We start from the raw sequence: 19,003 nt of genomic DNA on the forward strand, positions 1-19,003 counted from the left end.
TGATGCTGTCTTGGTTCTTAGTCTTTATAACCTAATTTTTAAAATTCTTTTTCCCCCCACAGTTCATCCATGAGCTCGGATTTCCCACATTACAACTTCAGGATGCCTAATATTGGATTCCAGAATCTGCCTCTCAACATATATATTGTGGTTTTTGGAACTGCAATATTTGTCTTCATCCTTAGTTTACTCTTCTGTTGCTACTTGATAAGGTAATCAATTTTCATTTTATGTTACTTTAGAATATGTTAATCAATAATAAATTAACTTTCCCCCCTTAGGTTAAAAAATTTTTATAAGTATTGTTGGGAAGGAAGAAAATTTCCTCTTCTAGGCTCTTTCAGCTGGTCTAATTAAACCTCAGACTATAAAAAATTTTATAGTGTATTGTTCAAAAAAGCTTTATGGAATAAAATAATAGAAAATTAAATTTTATTATATAGCTATACATCTGATAGTTTTTAGTGTTTGTACAGTGTATGATTATGGTTAAGATAAATACAGTCATCAGATATCTTTCAGCAATAGTTCATTATTGCCCCCAGTGTTCCAGGGTACTTATTTACTGACAGTCAAATCTGAGTGAATTTAGTGTGTAGTTTCTAATTTTCTGACAAGGGAATTTATATTCTTCATAGAAGGTGAATCTTCTCTGAAGTTCTCATAAAATGTAATCCTTGTATTTCATAGATATGCTGGCTGCCTATGATTTTTTGGTCTTGCTTAGAGAAATAAATACTTAGCTAATATAAGTATAGGACTTAGGAAACACTTTTTAAAAAATCTGTTTATTACTAGAAATTCCCTTTTCCTAACATTTCTTTAATTAATAGTTTGATAAATGTTAAGTAAATATTTAGCTTTTTTAAAAAAAATTAGGGAATTGGCCATAATTAAACAGGACTTCATAGCATTAAAATATTCCTTTTTTCCAAACCTAAATTTTTTTGGAAATTTCTCTACAAATACTGGCTTAATTCAAATTTGTGAATTTAATATTTGAAACCAAATTATTTTTTAAAAGAAGACAAAAATATTTTAAAAGATTCATTAAGGAAGAGCTTATATAAATATTCTAAAATGTATATAGCTCATAGTATAATTTTTATTACTGTGTCAAAGAATTAATTATGCCTTTGATTTTTGTTTGCTTTAGGAAAAATACTAATATACCAATTGTGATTCTGGGTAAATATTTTGAGAAATAAGTTATGAAACACTATTTTACCTCACTGTATTCTTTCAGTAATCAAACAAGCAGAGATAAAGAAAAAAATCATAGCAGTTGTTTTCATGCTATGATTTCATGCTAGGATCGCCCCACCAGTTGCTCCGCAGAGGGAGGCAACCGGTGGCAGCAGGGGGTGGGGCTCGTGAGTGTCCCGCTGGTCGCCTCACAGATAGGCCCTGATCGCTGGCCAGGCCTAGGGACCCTACCCATGCATGAATTTTATGCACTGGGTCTCTAGTTTTTAAATATAACTTAACCTTTTGCACTCGGATGTCGAGTGTGACTCAACATGGTTAGCATTGGTAGCAGCTCTTTTTATACTCTTTGAATGTATCAATAATTTGAAATATAAAAAAATCCAAATAAATAAGTTTGTATGAAAAGAAACTCCAGTTTTTTATTCTACTGCCGCGCTTTGTAAAATCTGGGGTATTTAAAAAATTAAATCCCGGAAAAAAGATGGTGACCGGCAGGAAGGTAGGGAGAGAGAGAGTGTGAGTGAGGAACCCATAGAGGAGAGTGTAGATGTGTGTGGTGTGTGTGTGTGTATGAGATAGGGTCAGTTAGATTCTGCAGGTCTTCCAAGGGGCTCCCGAACAGGGCAGCCCTAGACGGCGGAGCCCCGTGCACAAAGCGGACACTTCTCGGCGGCTGGTGCGGACGCAGAGACCACGCCATCTTGAGAAACAGAGCTGCCTGAGACGCGGATCCTGGCTTCTGACACAAACCAGGACCCTGCAGCCACCGGGGACAGAGAACTGCTATCACAGCTTCAGACAAACAAACAACAAGAATCCAGACTTCCCGGCAGATTTCCGTGAGTCAAAGAGCCTATCCCCCTCCTCGCAGGCACGCTGATAGCGCCATAGTATCTGATAGACCTGCCCCTCCCCCAAGCTGCTGAGCGCCCACAGGTGCGTGGAAAGCGCCATAGTAACTGATAGACGCGCCCTTCGCCCAAGCTGCTCACAGGAGCGCGCACAGACAGCGCCATAGTAACTGATAGACCCGCCCCCAGCCCAAGCTGCCGAGCTTTGCGCAGGGACGCGCTCCCTCTTAGGGAACTTGGCGCGCGCTCGCGCACGGGACAGAAGCAGCTCCCCGTCGGGGAAATCTGTCAGTGCGCACAGAGGGCTCCCCTTCGGGGAATTTGGGGGAATTTGGCTCGCGGGTCACAGCTCCCCCTTCGGAGATTCTTAAGAGCCTGCACAGAGGGGCTTCCCTTTGGGGAATTTGGCGCGCAGGACGGACTCCGCCCCCCTTCTGGAACTTTGGGAGAGTGCACTGAGCCGGCTCACCTTCAGGTTTTTAAGAAAGTGCGCTCTAGCCGGTTTGGCTCAGCAGAGAGAGCACACACAGGACGCAGCTCCACTTCAGGGAATTTGGCACGCCGGACACAGCTGCCTGGGATCCCTGACTCACAGCGCATTCACACTAAGAGCCAGCGACCCCAATTGTTGGTGCGTGCACACACAGGGACCCTGATTCTCAACGAGAAACCGCACAAGGCAACAGAGACTTTGACACTCGAGTCTTGGTGCAGACACAGGGAAACTCTGACTCCTGGCACATGCTAAGGATCTCATTCTCGGCACATACCAACAGTGTGGTGCAGACAGGGCCCCTGATTCTAAATGTGCACACGAGACCACACAGAACACTGGGGACACTGATCCTGGGCAAGTCTGGTTCCCACCAACCAAAGACAGCCACACGTCCTAGTGTCAGAGCACTTCAGTGAAACTAGGGTGGAGCGAAGTCCCCACAGCACACGGCCCAGGTCCACGCAAACAGAAGCTTGAGCTTTCTGGTAATAGCCAGAATGGGGAAACGAAATAACTCACAGAGGAAAGAAAATGTGGAGTCGCCAAGAAAGGAAATTAGTGAAAATGAAGCTTGCAACATGACCGAAAAGGAATTCAGAGTAATGGTCATGGAATTTATACATCGGATGGATGAGAAAATCAACAACTTATGCAAGAATCAGGAAGAAATGAAAAGTGATATAGCTACAATCAAAAACACCATGGAAAGTTTCAACAGTAGACTACAAGAAGCAGAGGACCGAATTAGTGAGTTAGAAGATCAGGTACAGAAACAAGCTCAAGCTGAACAGCAATTGGAGAAAAAAATTAAAAAGCAGGAGGAAAGCCTAAGGGAGCTTCGGGACAACATGAAACGAAGTAACATGCGTATAATAGGGCTGCCAGAAGGACAAGAAGAGCAGCAGGGATTAGAAAATCTATTTGAAGAAATAATGACAGAAAACTTCCCGGATATGGGAAAGATAAAAGTTACGCAAGTAAAGAGAGTCCCAAGCAGGATCAACCCCAAAAGACCCACACCAAGACATGTCATAATTTCAATGGCAAATATAAATGATAAGAGAGAATCCTAAAGGCGGCAAGAGAGAGACAGAGAGTTACCTACAAAGGAACACCCATCAGATTGTCAAATGATTACTCATCAGAAACACAACAAGCTAGAAGTGAATGGAAGGAGGTATACAAAGTGTTGCAAAGCAAAGGACTGAATCCAAGAATACTATATCCAGCAAGACTATCAATCAAAATTGAAGGGGAAATCAGGAGCTTTGCAGACAAAAAAAGCCTCAGGGAGTTTATCACCACCAAACCAGCAATGCAAGAATTGCTAAAGGGAATACTGTAAAAAGAAGAAATAAACAGGTAAGAAGGAATACAGACACAAAAATAGATATGACTGCAAACAAATACCTTTCAGTAATAACTTTAAATGTAAACGGACTAAATGCGCCAATCAAAAGACATCGAGTAGCTGAATGGATAAAAAAACACGACCCATATATATGCTGTCTACAAGAGACCCACCTCAGAACAAGAGACTCACACAGATTGAAAGTGAAGGGATGGAAAAATATCTTTCAGGCAAATGGAAATGAAAAAAAAGCTGGGGTAGCAATACTTATATCTGACAAAATAGACCTCAAAGTAAATGCCATAACAAGAGATAAGGAAGGCCACTTCATAATACTAAAGGGAGAAATCCAACAAGAAGAAATAATTCTGGTAAACATATACGCTCCCAATATAGGAGCACCCAAATACATAAAAAAACTCCTGGAGGATATCAAGGGAGAGATTAATAGCAACACAATCATAGTAGGAGACTTTAATACCCCACTATCACCACTGGACAAATCCTCTAAACAAAAAATCAGCAAAGAAACAGCAATCCTAAATGACTCACTAGACCAGATGGAATTAATTGACATCTTCAGAACATTTCACCCCAAAGCCACAGAATATACATTCTTCTCAAGTGCACATGGGTCATTTTCAAAGATAGACCATATGCTGGGTCACAGGCAAAGTCTCTTCAAATTCAAGAAGATAGAAATTATATCAAGCATCTTCTCAGATCACAGTGGCATAAAACTGGAAATCAACTACAATAAATACAATCCAAAGAAATCAAACACATGGAGACTAAACAGCATGCTATTAAACAAGGACTGGGTCACCAGAGAGATCAAGGAAGAAATAAAAAACATCATGGCAACAAATGACAATGAAAACACAACAATCCAAAATCTATGGGACACAGCGAAAGCAGTCTTGAGAGGGAAGTTCATAGCTCTACAGGCCTATTGCAAAAAACAAGAAACAATGGTAATAAATTACTTAACCCTACAACTCAAAGAGCTAGAAAAAGAGCAGCAAGAAAAGCCCAGTGTAACCAGAAGGAAGGAAATAACAAAGATCAGAGCGGAGATAAACGACATAGAGACCAAAGAAACAATACATAAGATCAACAAAACCAAGAGCTGGTTCTTTGAAAGGATAAACAAGATTGATGGACCTCTAGCCAGGCTCACCAAGAAGCAAAGAGAGAGGACCCAAATAAACAAAATCAGAAATGAAAGAGGTGAAATAACAACAGACCCCGCTGAGATACAAAGGATTGTTACAAAATACTACGAACAACTCTATTCCAACAAACTGGACAACCTGGAGGAAATGGACATATTCCTAGAAAAATATAACCTTCCAAAAATCAATCAAGAAGAATCTAAACAGCTCAATAGGCCAATAACTATGGACGAAATTGAAGCAGTCATCAAAAAGCTTCCGGCAAACAAAAGCCCGGGGCCTGATGGCTTCACAGGAGAGTTTTACCAAACATTCAAGGAAGAACTAAAACCTATCCTCCTCAGACTATTCCAAAAAATTCAAGTGGAAGGAACACTTCCAAGCTCCTTCTATGAAGCCAGCATCACCCTAATACCAAAACCAGATAAAGACAACACAATGAAAGAGAATTACAGACCAATATCCCTCATGAACATAGATGCCAAAATCCTCAACAAAATTCTAGCAAATCGGCTCCAGCAGTACATCAGAAAGATCATACACCATGACCAAGTAGGATTTATCCCAGGAATGCAAGGATGGTACAGTATCCGCAAATCAATAAACGTGATACATCACATAAACAAATTGAAAGATAAAAATCACATAGTCATATCAATTGATGCAGAAAAAGCATTTGACAAAATCCAACACCCTTTCTTGATAAAAACTCTCAACAAGGTGGGAATAGATGGCTCATACCTCAACATAATAAAAGCTATATATGATAAACCCACAGCAAACATCATACTCAATGGACAAAAACTAAAAACATTTCCCCTAAGAACAGGAACAAGACAGGGATGCCCACTCTCACCACTCCTGTTTGACATAGTACTGGAAGTATTAGCCATTGCAATTAGACAAGAAGAAGAAATAAAAGGCATCCAAATTGGAAAAGAACAAGTAAAGCTGTCTTTATTTGCAGACGACATGATATTGTACATAAAAAATCCGAAAGACTCCGTCAAAAAACTAATAGACTTAATAAATGAATTCGGCAATGTAGCAGGATACAAAATTAACGCCAAGAAATCTATGGCCTTTCTATACACCAATAGTGAACTTACAGACAGAGAGACTAAAAAGGCAATCCCATTTACCATCGCACCAAAAAAATTAAGATACCTAGGAATAAACTTAACTAAGGAGGTAAAAGACCTATACGCGGAAAACTACAGGACACTGAAAAAAGAGATAGAGGAAGACGTAAACAGATGGAAGAACATACCATGTTCATGGATTGGTAGAATCAACATCATTAAAATGTCCATACTACCCAAAGCAATCTATAGTTTCAATGCACTCCCCATTAAAATACCAACGGCATATTTCACAGACCTTGAAAGAACTCTCCAAAAATTCATCTGGAATAAAAAAAGACCCCGAATAGCCACAGCAATCCTGAGAAAGAAGAATAAAGTAGGAGGGATCTCAATACCAGATTTCAAGCTGTATTACAAAGCCACTGTTCTCAAAACAGCCTGGTACTGGCACAAGAACAGACATATAGATCAATGGAACAGAATAGAGAATCCAGATATTGACCCAAACCACTATGCTCAATTAATATTTGACAAAGGAGGCATGAACATACAATGGAATAAAGACAGTCTCTTCAATAAATGGTGTTGGGAAAATTGGACAGATACATGCAAAAAAATGAAGCTTGATCACCAACTTACGCCATACACAAAAATAAACTCAAAATGGATACAGGACTTAAACATAAGACGGGAAACCATAAAAATACTAGAGCAATCCACAGGCAGCAAAATGTCAGACATATGCCAAAAGAAATTCTTCACTGACACTGCCCCTAGGGCAATGGAAGCTAAAGAGAAAATTAACAAATGGGACTACATCAAAATAAAAAGCTTTTTCACAGCAAAAGAAACCATCAACAAAACAACAAGAAGGCCCACTGCATGGGAGAACATATTTGCAAATGGCATCACTGATAAAGGTTTAATCTCCAACATCTACAGGCAGCTTATACAACTTAATAAAAGGAAGATAAATGATCCAATAAAAAAATGGGCAACAGACCTAAATAGAATCTTTTCAAAAGAAGACAGAAGGAAGGCCAAGAGACACATGAAAACATGCTCAACGTCACTAATTATCCGAGAGATGCAAATCAAAACAACAATGCGGTACCATCTCACACCTGTCAGAATGGCTATCATCAACAAATCAACAAACGACAAGTGTTGGCGAGGATGCGGAGAAAAAGGAACCCTCGTGCACTGCTGGTGGGATTGCAGACTGGTGCAGCCACTGTGGAGAACAGTATGGAGTTTCCTCAAAAAACTGAAAATGGAACTCCCATTTGACCCAGTAATCCCACTCCTGGGAATATATCCGAAGAAACTAGAAACACCAATTAGAAAGGATATATGCACCCCTATGTTCATAGCAGCACAATTCACCATAGCTAAGATTTGGAAACAGCCTAGGTGCCCGTCAGCAGATGACTGGATCAGAAAACTGTGGTACATCTACACAATGGAATACTATGCTGCCATAAAAAAGAAGGAATTCTCATCATTTGCAGCAACCTGGGAGGAATTGGAGAACATTATGTTAAGTGAAATAAGTCAGTCAATGAAAGAAAAATACCACATGATCTCACTCATTTATGGATAATAAAGAACATTATAATCTTGAACAAAAAGATAGATACAGAGACAGTAAAGCATCAAACAGATTGTCAAATTACAAGGGGAAGGTTAGGGAGAGGTGGGGGAGATAAGAGATCAATCAAAGGACTTGTATGCATGCATATAAGCATAACTAATGGATGCAAAACTCTGGGGGGTGGGGGCATATATGGGAGGGGGGTGTGGGGAGGGCAATGGTAAGATATGTACACATATAATACCTTAATAAAAAAATTGAAAAAAAAAATTAAATCCCGAGTAGAATAAAGGATTCGAGAAAAAAGCAAGCGAGTGCAAAGGGTTAAGTTCTCCAGCAGCTTTCTAGGGTGCTCTTCTGTTCTCATGCAGAGAGATCCCTCCAGTCACAGCTAGACTCATCAGAACCATTGGAAGAACACAGCTTAGATCTAAACTAGACACCCTCTACCAACCACAATCTTACACAACGTTTTAGTACAGAATCTGCTGCCCATGACAGGGCTATGAATAGGTCACTACTGGAACACAAAAGGACTCTTACCTTGCTAGGAGTTATCCTATTTTATAATGAATCATATAATATTCTAATTTATGTTTGTTATTTATCTCTCTCCCCAGATAGAGTTTTGTCTGTTCTGTTTGCTGTATCCCAAACACCCAAAACTGAACAATATCTGGCACAGTATTGGTACTCAATAAATGTTTGTTGAGTAAATGAAAGTATAGTGTTCCTAGTAGGAAGTCATTAGTTACACACTGAAAAACAAGAATAAAATTAAAAACTAAAAATGGAAGGAAAATATTGAGTTATCTAATAGATACTATAAAGTCTTGAACCAAGACAATGACAGTAGAGCTAGAGTGTGTGTGTTATGGATGGTTGTGAAAAATATTGGGGAGGTAAAAATGAACAAAATTTGGTGACTGGGCATTAAGAACAATAAAATTATGAGCTTAGAATTTTTTCTGGACTTTTAGCTTAGCTGTTGGTTGGATAGCAATCCCTTCACAGAGATAGAAAATGCATGGCCAAATTGGGTGAAAGAATAAAAGTTTCTGTTTCACACACGGGAGAACTGTCTTCCCTGTGTAACAGTCAAGATGTTTAGTATATAGTTGAACATATAGGTCTAAAGCTTATGAGAAGTCTGGTCTAAAAATAGAGGGTCATGTAATAATAGGTGGAAGCTGAAGCCAAGAATGTCCCATAGAGAGAATGTGTATAGTGAAATAAAATGGATGCAGGACAAAATCCTAGGGAAACATTAATATTTAAGAAGAACCCTTGGCCTGGCCGGGTAGCTCAGTAGGTTGGAACATCATCCCAATACGCCAAGTTTGTGGGTTTGATCCCCACATACAAGAAGCAACCAATGAATGCATCAGTATGTGAAACAACAAATCGATGTTTTTTTCTCTCAAGTCAATTTTTAAAAAAAGAAGAGCCCATAAAAGAGACTAGGAAGGGATAACAGGAGAAGGAAGAAAATCATGAGAGAGGTTCCTCTAGAGTAGGGTTTCAGTGGATTGAGTCAGTTGTGTCAGCTGCTCCCAAGAAGGTCTAGTAAACAAGAAATTTGTTAATTGACTGTTTATGTTATCAGTAAGACTTCTGGTCAACAGTAGGTTATTAGTAATTAAGTTTTTGCGGATTCAAAAGTTATATGTGACTTTTCAATTGTGCAGGAAATCAGCATCCCTAACCCCTGCATTATTCAAGGGTCAGCTTTACATTTGACAATTAGGTTTGTATCCATAATCTTATAAAAGTTTCAGTAGCATGGGTATAGGAGTGATAAAAGGTAAGTTATAACGAGGCAAAGTTTCAGCAACGGGTAAAAAATATAACGTCTTTGAAGAATCTTGGCTAAGAAAAGATTGGTAGGAGGTAGTTTGCTCTAGAAATCAAGGAAGTATTGACCAGGCCTGAAGGGGAGGGCAGTTAGGGGTGACCAGGCCTGCAGGGGAGGGCAGTTAGGGGCAAACACGCTGGCAGGGGAGCAGTTAGGCATTGATCAGGCTGGCAGGGGAGTGGTTAGGGGGTGATCAGGCTGGCAGGCAGAAGCGGTTAGGGCCAATCAGGAAGGCAGGCAGGTGAGCAGTTGGGAGCCAGCAGTCCTGGATTGTGAGAGGGATGTCCGACTGCCCATTTAGGCCCGATCCTGTTCCCAGATTGGTGAGGGTGCAGGCTGGGCTGAGGGACACACACCCCCGTGCACGAATTTCATGCACTGGGCCTCTAGTAATTAATAAATAATATAAGAAGAAACTGTTTTGCATACTCACAACTGTTAACCTACTTTTTCCCTACCCTGTACAAATGGCCAATAAACACATGAAAAGATGTTCAACATTATTGGTCATTAAGGAAATGCAAATTAAAACCACAGTGAGATACCATTTCACACCTAAGATGCTGTACTCAAAAATATGGAAAATTACAAGTGTTGGTGAGGATGTGGAGAAATAGAAACCCACACATGTTGCCTGTAGGAGTGTAAAATGGTCCAGCCGCTGTGGAAAAGAGCTCAGCAGCTTCTCAAAAAGTTAAGCATAGAATTACTATATGACCCAGAAATTTCACTTCTAGGTGAATACCCAAGACAAATGAAGAGATATGCCTACACAGAAACTTATACAGGCATGCTTATAACAGCATTATTATAATAGTCCAAACATGTATAAAACCCAAATGTCCATCAACAGATGAATGGATAAACAAATTGTAACATATATTCAGCCATAAAAAGGAGTGAAGAACATGCATACTACAATTAGGATGAGCCTTGAAAACGTTATGCTAAGTGAAAAGCCAAACACAAAAGGTCACATATTGTATGATTTGTTATATAGACATACATATTTCTATCCATAATAGGCAAATCCATAAAGACAGAATGCAGATTAGAGGCTACCAGGAGATAGGAGAAGGGGGACTACTTAATGAGACCACTTAGTGAGATCACATGGTTTTTGGAGGGTGATGAAAAATTTTGAAACGAGAGAGAGCTGTGGTTGCACAACATTGTGACCACACTAAACACTACTGAATTACACAATTTAAAATGGTTAATTTTATGTTATGTGAATACAAACAAAGGAATATTTAAAAATTTTATTAAAGGAATAAGAAAACTAACTCAAGAAGAAATAGAAAATATTAATAACTATATATCTACTAAGAAATTGAATGTGTTATTAAAGTATTCCCACAAAGAGACTACAAGCCAGGTAACGTCACCAGTGAATTCCTTCAAATGGTAAAGAAAAAAATACCACTCTTAAATGACTTCCAAAGAATAAAAGAAATACTCAACTCATATAATGAGGACAGCATAATTTTGATTAAAATTATATGAAGCCTCACAAGGACATTACAAAAAAGGAACTTACAGACTTATGTCTCTCATGAACAAAATATTAGTAAATCAAATTCAGGGATATGCAAAAATGGTAGTACATTATATTCAAGTGGACATTATTCCAGGAATGAAGGTATCAATACAATATACCACATTAACAGTTTAAAAAAAAAGGCAGGGGGAGTGATGAGGGGAAAAGTTTTATAAAGTCCCGCTGGTGTGCTCAGTGGTTGAGCATCAACACATGAACCAGGAGGTCACCAGTTCAATTCCTGGTCAGAGTACATGCGTGGGTTGCAGACTCAATACCCAGTGGGGGGCATAAAAGAGGCCACGGATTGATGTTTCTCATTGATGTTTCTCTCTAACTCTCTCCCTTTCTCTCTCTCTCAAATCAGTAACATATTTTTTAAAAACCAAAAACTAATACCTATTCATGATTTTTAAAAATCAAAAACTAGGATACAAGTTTGGATCAAGGTTATTCACAAAAAATCTAGAGAAAACATAATAGTGATGGGTTTGTTTTTTTTAGTTGGTTATATAATTTTATTTTACACATTTAAAAATTTTTTTAATCTTTATTGTTGAAAGTATTATATATGTCCCCTTTTCCCCTCCATTGACCTCCAATAGTGATGTCACCGCTTTTATTTGCCATTGTATTAGAAGTCCTAGCCAATGCAGAAAAAAAAGAGTAATAAAAGAAATGAAATGAAATAAAAAATAAAGAAGTAAAATATCTAAAGATTATAAAGGCAGAGTTTAAACTGTCATTATTTGTAGACAGAAAGATTGTATATATTAAAAAATCCAAAATATTCTACAGATAAACTATTTAAAAATAATAAGTGAACTTAGCAAGTCATTAGATACAGGATCAATATACAAAAATTGTTTTTTCTATGTAGTAGCAACAATGAATTAGAAAATGAAAAAAAATTTATAATTTATAGTAGATCAAAACTTACTAAATACCTAGGAATAAATCTAATGAAAGATATATATCCGTTCTACCTAGAAATGTGTAAAGAGAAATTAAGATATAATAAGTAGGTTCATAGATTGAAAACTCAATCTTGCAAAGATGTCAGTTCTTCTGCAGTTGATCTATAACTTCCATACAATCTCAGTCAAAATCCCAACAGATTTTTTGTGGAAATTGACAAGCTCATGAAATTGGTATGGAAATGCAGAGGACCAAGAGTAGCCAAGACAGTAATTAGGAACAAAGCTTGAAGACTTCTAATGCCAGACCCCAAGACTTATTACAGAGCTCCAGTACTAAAAACAGAGTGTTATTCGCCTAGCACCCAGATCTTGCTTTCTAAACACTATTCTCCAGTAAAAAGAACCAAGGTTCTTTGGAAGAAGTGGCTAATTCCACAAATGGGGCGTGGAAAATACAAGATGAACTGGAAACATCTTTCAGTGCTAATAAGCAAGGTAATTCATGGGAAAAGATGAGGGCACATTAAAAGGACACAGAAGTCAACCCAATGAAGCTCCTAAAGGCCAAATCTAAATCAATTTGAGCAATAAAATAAATAATAATCATATTGAATTCTAACCCATAGACTAAAACAAATATCCGTGAGTCCATAGTGATATAAACAAGTGAAGGAGAAGGGACATATGTTCCTTACAGAAGAATTCCAGTTAATTATGCAAGGAATTAGGAAACTACAAAGCCACCACCAGGCGAACACTACATTAATTGTTGCAAGCAAGATGAGTGCTAAATCAGTGGGCAAAAACTTGAGAATAAATAGGATTTTACATAGTTTCAACATCTCTCCCCCAAGATGTTGGTCAGTTTCAAAAAGGAAAATAATAACTTCAGTGGAGAGACCCAGTAGACACTCCATGAACAAGTGATCATGGTTAATATGTCAAAATCTTGAAAGAAAAGAAAAACTAAGGATCCTGCCACAGATTGGGAAAGGCTAAGGAGACATGGATTGGGTCATAAAACAGGAAAAGGATATTAGGGAAAAAAAACTGGTGAAATTTAAATAGCCTCTTATTTTGTTGATATATCAACATTAATATCAATATATCAGTGTTAATTTACTTGCTTTGATTTTTGTACTCTGGTTGTGTGAGATATGAACATTGGAAAAACTGGGAGAAAGGTATATGTGAACTCTTATTTTTTGCAACTTTTCTGTAAATCTAAAATTATTTCAAAATACAAATTTAAAAAAACACATACAAACTAGCATGGTATTGACACAAGGTGCATCAGTTTCCCAGGGCTGCTGTGACCATGTACTACAAACTGGGTGGCTTAAAACAACAGAAGTTTAATCTCCCATCTGGAGGCTAGAATTTCAAAATCAAGGTGTCAGCAGGGCCATGCTCCCTCTGAAGACTCTAGGGTAGGATCCTTCCTTGCCTCTTGTAGCTGCATCACTTCTGTCTCTTTCTTCACCTGGCTTTCTTCCCTGTGTCTATATTTCCTCTCTTCTAAGGATGTCAGTCTTATTGGATTTAGGGCCCACCCTAAATCCAATATGCACCCTACATCCAATATGACCTTATTTCAATTAAATAATCTGCAAATACTATTTACAAATAAGGTTATATCCTAAGGTTCCAGTTAGATATAATTTTTAAGGGGACACTGTTCAATCTAGTACATAAATATAGGCAAATAGACCAATGGAACAGAATAAAAACTCTTGAAATAGACTCACATATTGTGTCTGACTTACAACAGATGTGCCACTGCAATGCAGTGGGGAAGGAGGATCTTTGTAATAAGTGAGTCAAACAAAAATCTGCACGTGGATGAAAAGAATCTTGACCTCTACCTCAAATCATACATAAAGACTAATTTCAGATCATATATATATCTAAATGTAATAGATAAAATAACAAATTGTTTTCAAGAGAATATCTTCATGATCTGGAGGTAGGCAAAGATTTTTTTAATTGGACACAAAAAGAACTGACATTATTGGGACTAGTTGATAAATTGGACTTCATTTAAAATAAAAGCGTCTGTTCATCAGAAGATACCATTAAGAGAATGAAAAGGCAAAAGCCCTGGAGCAGGAGTAGATAATTACAGTACATAGACCAAACAGAGGACTCACATCTAAAATATATAAGGAATTCCTATAAATCAATAATTAAAAGGTAGACAACTCTTTTTTTTTTTTAATGGGCAAAAAACTCAAACAGGCATTTCATAAAAGAAGATATCCAGTTGGGAATAAGCATATGAAAGGGTTCTGCACATTTGGGAAATGCAAATTTAAACCAAAATGGGATACCACTGAATACCCACTAGATTGGCTTAAAATTTTAAACCGACCTTATAAAGCAGTGGCAAAGATGTGGAACGACTATAACTCTCATGCTTTACCCACAGGAGTAGAAATTAGTGCAAGCACTTTGGATCAGCAGTTCTATTCCTAGGTATATACTCCACAGAAATTAGTGTATATGTCCACTAAATGATATGTAGAACAATATGTGTAGCAGCTTTATTCATAGTAGCCCAAAATTGGAAGTAATCTAAATATTTATCAACAGTAGAATAGATAAATAAATTATATTTATAGTGTTCATACAATGGAACACTATATGTCAGTCAAAAAGAGAATTACTGCAACAACATAGATAAATTTCAGAAGTAACTGTTGGCTGAAAGAAGCCAATGCAAAAGAGTATACCAAATGATCCATTTATGTGGAGTTCAAAAACAAGCATCATTAATCTATAATGATAGAAATCAGGATAATGGCGACCTCTTTGGGTGGATATTGATTGGGAGAAGTCATTGAAGGGGTGCTGTAAATGTTGTGTATCTTGACTAGGTGATAGTTACACTGGTGTATATAAATGTGTATGTGTATTTTTTAATTAGCTGAAATCTTAAGGTTTTTGTAATTTTTAGATGTATATTATACTTAAAATTTTAAATTAAAAAATGTGGTATATTAAATATTGAAACAAGTGGACTATCATCAACATAAAAAGAATTGAGGCTTCATTAAAATATTTGTTGTATTAGTGAGATTTTGTTTTAATGAGATTTTACTTGAATTTACATTTAGATATCATTTTATGGTTCACTGTTCACTTTCTCATGACATGTAACAGATGTGTCATTTGGGTATATTCCAAGATAAAGACTCTGGATTTTAAACCATAAATGATATAAACTGTTACCAAAATTAGCAGTTTCCTTATTTTTTTCAAATTGTTGTGTTGGAAATCTCAATATCACATTGTTCATTTGTCTTTTAGGCTAAGACATCAAGCACACAAAGAATTTTATGCCTATAAACAGGTGAGAAATTTACTTCAGATTGACTTTGATAGTGTTTTGTACCCAAAAAATGAGAACTCAGATTTGCACTCATTTTAAACTAGGACTTGTGTTCATTTTAACATTTTATTTGCCAGTTTGCAATAAAAATAGATCAACTTTAAATACTCTTCTTTCTAATTATAGAAAGTTCACATGATACAATAATATAGTTTAACAGGGAACTTAAGCTAACATTTTGCTAAAGAGAAATGCTGTAGCTTATAATTCTTAAAGATTATATTAAACTAGTGGCCCAGTGCATGGATTCATGCACATTGAAAGGAAATTAATTAGAAGAAATATTTTAATATCACTGTTCACCCTTTCTCTATAATAGAAATGTCAGAGATGAAAGAAAATTAGTAAAATGTATATGAAAATAATATATAAATTGATTAATAAATAACATCATGATATAACAACAACAAAGACATGACAGCTGCTTTCTTTTAGCTTCAGAATGTCAACAAAAACAACCAAATTCACGATCAACAATGACAGATCAAAACACACGCATGTGATTGGTGCCAGCGAGAGCTTTATATGTATCACACATGCGCGAGTCAACATTTATTTTTAAATTGCCAGTGCGCATCATATGTACCAGCCGGTTGGTTGGTCAGATGGATGTACAGTCCGTCACTTAACCTTTTATATATATACTAGTAGCCCGTTTGCACGAAGATTCGTGCAATAGACCTTCATTCACCTGGCTGCCTGCACCAGTTTTCTGCCGGCACCAGGGACCCAGGCCTTGGCTGTGGCCACCACCTTCTGCCTTTTTCAGGGTCGGGGCCTGGCCCCAGGCGGTGGCCTTGGGCTCCGGGGCACCCAACATCCTTGCTAAGGATCGCAGGAGCCGACCCCCAGTGGTTTCCTGCCATCCTTGCAGGCTGCCCACTGGTGCCCAAGACCCGGAAAGCCTCGGCCCCTGGGACCCCCGGGAGCGGTGGGAGGTGCGGGATGGGCACGGCCAAGCCCCCCCAGGTGGCCAATCGACCCGGAACCCCCGGGAGGGGTGGGAGGGGCCGGCCACGCCCCCCCAGGTGGCCGATCGACCCCCTGGAAGCCCCGGGAGCAGCGGCATGGGCCCGGCCACGCCCCACCGTGTCGATCGCCCCAGGTACCCCCGGGAGTGGCGGCATGGGCCCGGCCACGCCCCCCGGGGTGCTGATCGCCCCAGGCACCCCGGGGAGTGGCGGCATGGGTCCAGCCATGCCCCCCTGGGGTGCTGATCGCCCCAGGCACCCCGGGGAGTGGCGGCATGGGCCCGGCCACGCCCCCTGGGCTGCTGATCGCCCCAGGCACCCCGGGGAGTGGCGGCATGGGTCCGGCCACGCCCCCCTGGGGTGCCGGTCACCCGGCCACGACCCTCCGGGGTGCTGATCGCCTGGCCACGCCCCCCCGGGGTGCTGATCGCCCCAGGCACCCCGGGGAGTGGCGGCATGGGCCCGGCCACGCCCCCCGGGGTGCCGATGGCCCCAGGCACCCCGGGGAGCGGCAGCATGGGTCCGGCCACGCCCCCCTGGGGTGCCAATCGCCCGGCCACGCCCCCCCGGGGTGCTGATCGCCCCAGGCACCCCGGGGAGTGGCGGCATGGGCCCGGCCACGCCCCCCCTGGGGTGCCGATCGCCCGGCCACGCCCCCCCGGGGTGCTGATCGCCCCAGGCACCCCGGGGAGTGGCGGCATGGGCCCGGCCACTGGGCACCGCCATCTTGATCTACTCAACGGCTGATATGCCTCCCGGAGTCCCGCCCCCAGCCTCCTGCTGGCCCAATCGTGAGCATAGCGGAGGTGCGGTCAATTTGCATGTTTCTCTATTATAAGGTAAGATAGATAGATATATAGATAGATAGATAGATAGATAGATAGATAGATAGATAGATAGATGAGATTCCATTAAATATTTTTTTACCTCCCTCATTAAAAACATACAATTTCCTCAGAGACGACCAGCTCTGTTCTGGTGATCTCATCTCCTCCCCTTCTGTACTTTAAATGTTAGCTAATGTCACACCACTAGAAGTCTACTTGGATCATCACTGGTAACCCTGCCCCTTTACTGATTGGTTCTTTAAAGTAATAAACTTAGCTTTACTTAAAGCAAAGTAAAATTTCTTTTTTCTTACATGTGTCATTCATTAACATTTTACCACTGACACCAAACAGTGGGCCTAGTTGTTCCTTTTCTTTTGAACTAAAGCATGAAATTATTTTGTTGTTCTTAGCTTTTTGGGGAGAGGTGGGGCAAGCTTCAGCTTATTTTGGTCTTTAACCTTTATGACATGATGTTACAGAACCATCTCACCAGTTTAGGATTACTTATCATTTTGTCCATCCTTTGTCTGTGTCTCTGAAATCTGAGCTTATGAGCAAGTTTCTTAGATGTCGACATTGATGTCATAGGTAACCCCACACTCTGCCCTATAGGTTTCATGTGGGATTCATACACAGACTGGAATGTTTTAGTTTTCTAAATAAATGAATCTTTTTGTCTCAGTTCTTTCATGATCTTGACAACCTACAAGGTATTTGTATGTAAAAAAAAAAAAAAGCTAACTAAAAAGTAAAATTGGCCCTAACCGGTTTGGCTCAATGGATAGAGCGTCGGTCTGCGGACTGAAGGGTCCCCGGTTCGATTCTGGTCAAGGGCATGTACCTTGCGGGCATGTCCCCAGTGGGGGGTGTACAGGAGGCAGCTGATCGATGTTTCCCTCTCATCAATGTTTCTAACTCTCTATTCCTCTCCCTTCCTCTCTGTAAAAAAATCAATAAAATATATATTTTTTAATAAAATTGGCCTTACTGGTCATTTAAAAGGTGAAATTACTGATAGAACTATTAAAAGTCATAAGACGTGGTAAAAATTGTCCTTAAAAAATACTGAATTTGAAATTTAATACATCTCTGCATAGCTAGATGGTAGCTTTTGGTTGTGATTTCTGAAAATGTGATTTGCCCTCAAAACTATTTTTGATTCAGGTATATGATACTCAAAATAGAGATTTTTCCCAAATTTCACTTGTCTGTTTTTTCACTTGAAGATGACATATAATTCTAATAAGCTAAGTTCATTCTCAGAAAATTTCAATTTAAGCAGTAATTTGTCCTCTTATCATTTGGCATTCCTTTTAACTGATATCCAGTCACTACAAAGTCAGGTTACAAACAGCACCTGGATAAGTTTTAAGCCTATTTACATAATTCTAGTTAGAGATAAATTTTTCTGAGGATAGTGATGTATAATAATGAGCAAAACTTCTAAAATTAAGATTAATTTTACTTTTTAATCTTTAATAAATACTAATTAATCCCTTCAGCCAGTGCTGTGTTTTACTGAACCATAAGGCAGTAAATTTCTTACCCCATGTTTGCACTTAGTCTATATGGGCAGGTGTTAATGTCTTTTCCCAAAATTTAATCTATTGTCAAAGAGACTTTAAAGTTGCTTTCCAGAAGAATATTGCATCATTGTTCAATTTCAAAGAATGTTGATAAAATGTTCTATCTCAAACTGTAAAGAAATTCTCTTCAATACTGAATAAGAGGGGAA

General features: G+C 39.1%; 1 protein-coding gene across 1 annotated transcript in view; it reads left to right on the forward strand.

Annotated features, from left to right (window-relative positions):
* RNF24 (ring finger protein 24) overlaps positions 1 to 19,003 on the forward strand; it is an 84,443-nt gene that overhangs the window by 44,877 nt on the left and 20,563 nt on the right. Inside the window, exons 2-3 of the mRNA XM_079783517.1 lie at positions 63 to 212; positions 15,386 to 15,428. Of these exons, the coding sequence (XP_079639643.1) occupies positions 70 to 212; positions 15,386 to 15,428 (186 nt within the window). The 5' untranslated portion in view covers positions 63 to 69. The remainder of the gene's footprint in view (positions 1 to 62; positions 213 to 15,385; positions 15,429 to 19,003) is intronic.

Source organism: Cnephaeus nilssonii (assembly GCF_951640355.1).
Source record: "Cnephaeus nilssonii genome assembly, chromosome: 11".
In the NCBI taxonomy this organism is placed as follows: Eukaryota; Metazoa; Chordata; class Mammalia; order Chiroptera; family Vespertilionidae; genus Cnephaeus; species Cnephaeus nilssonii.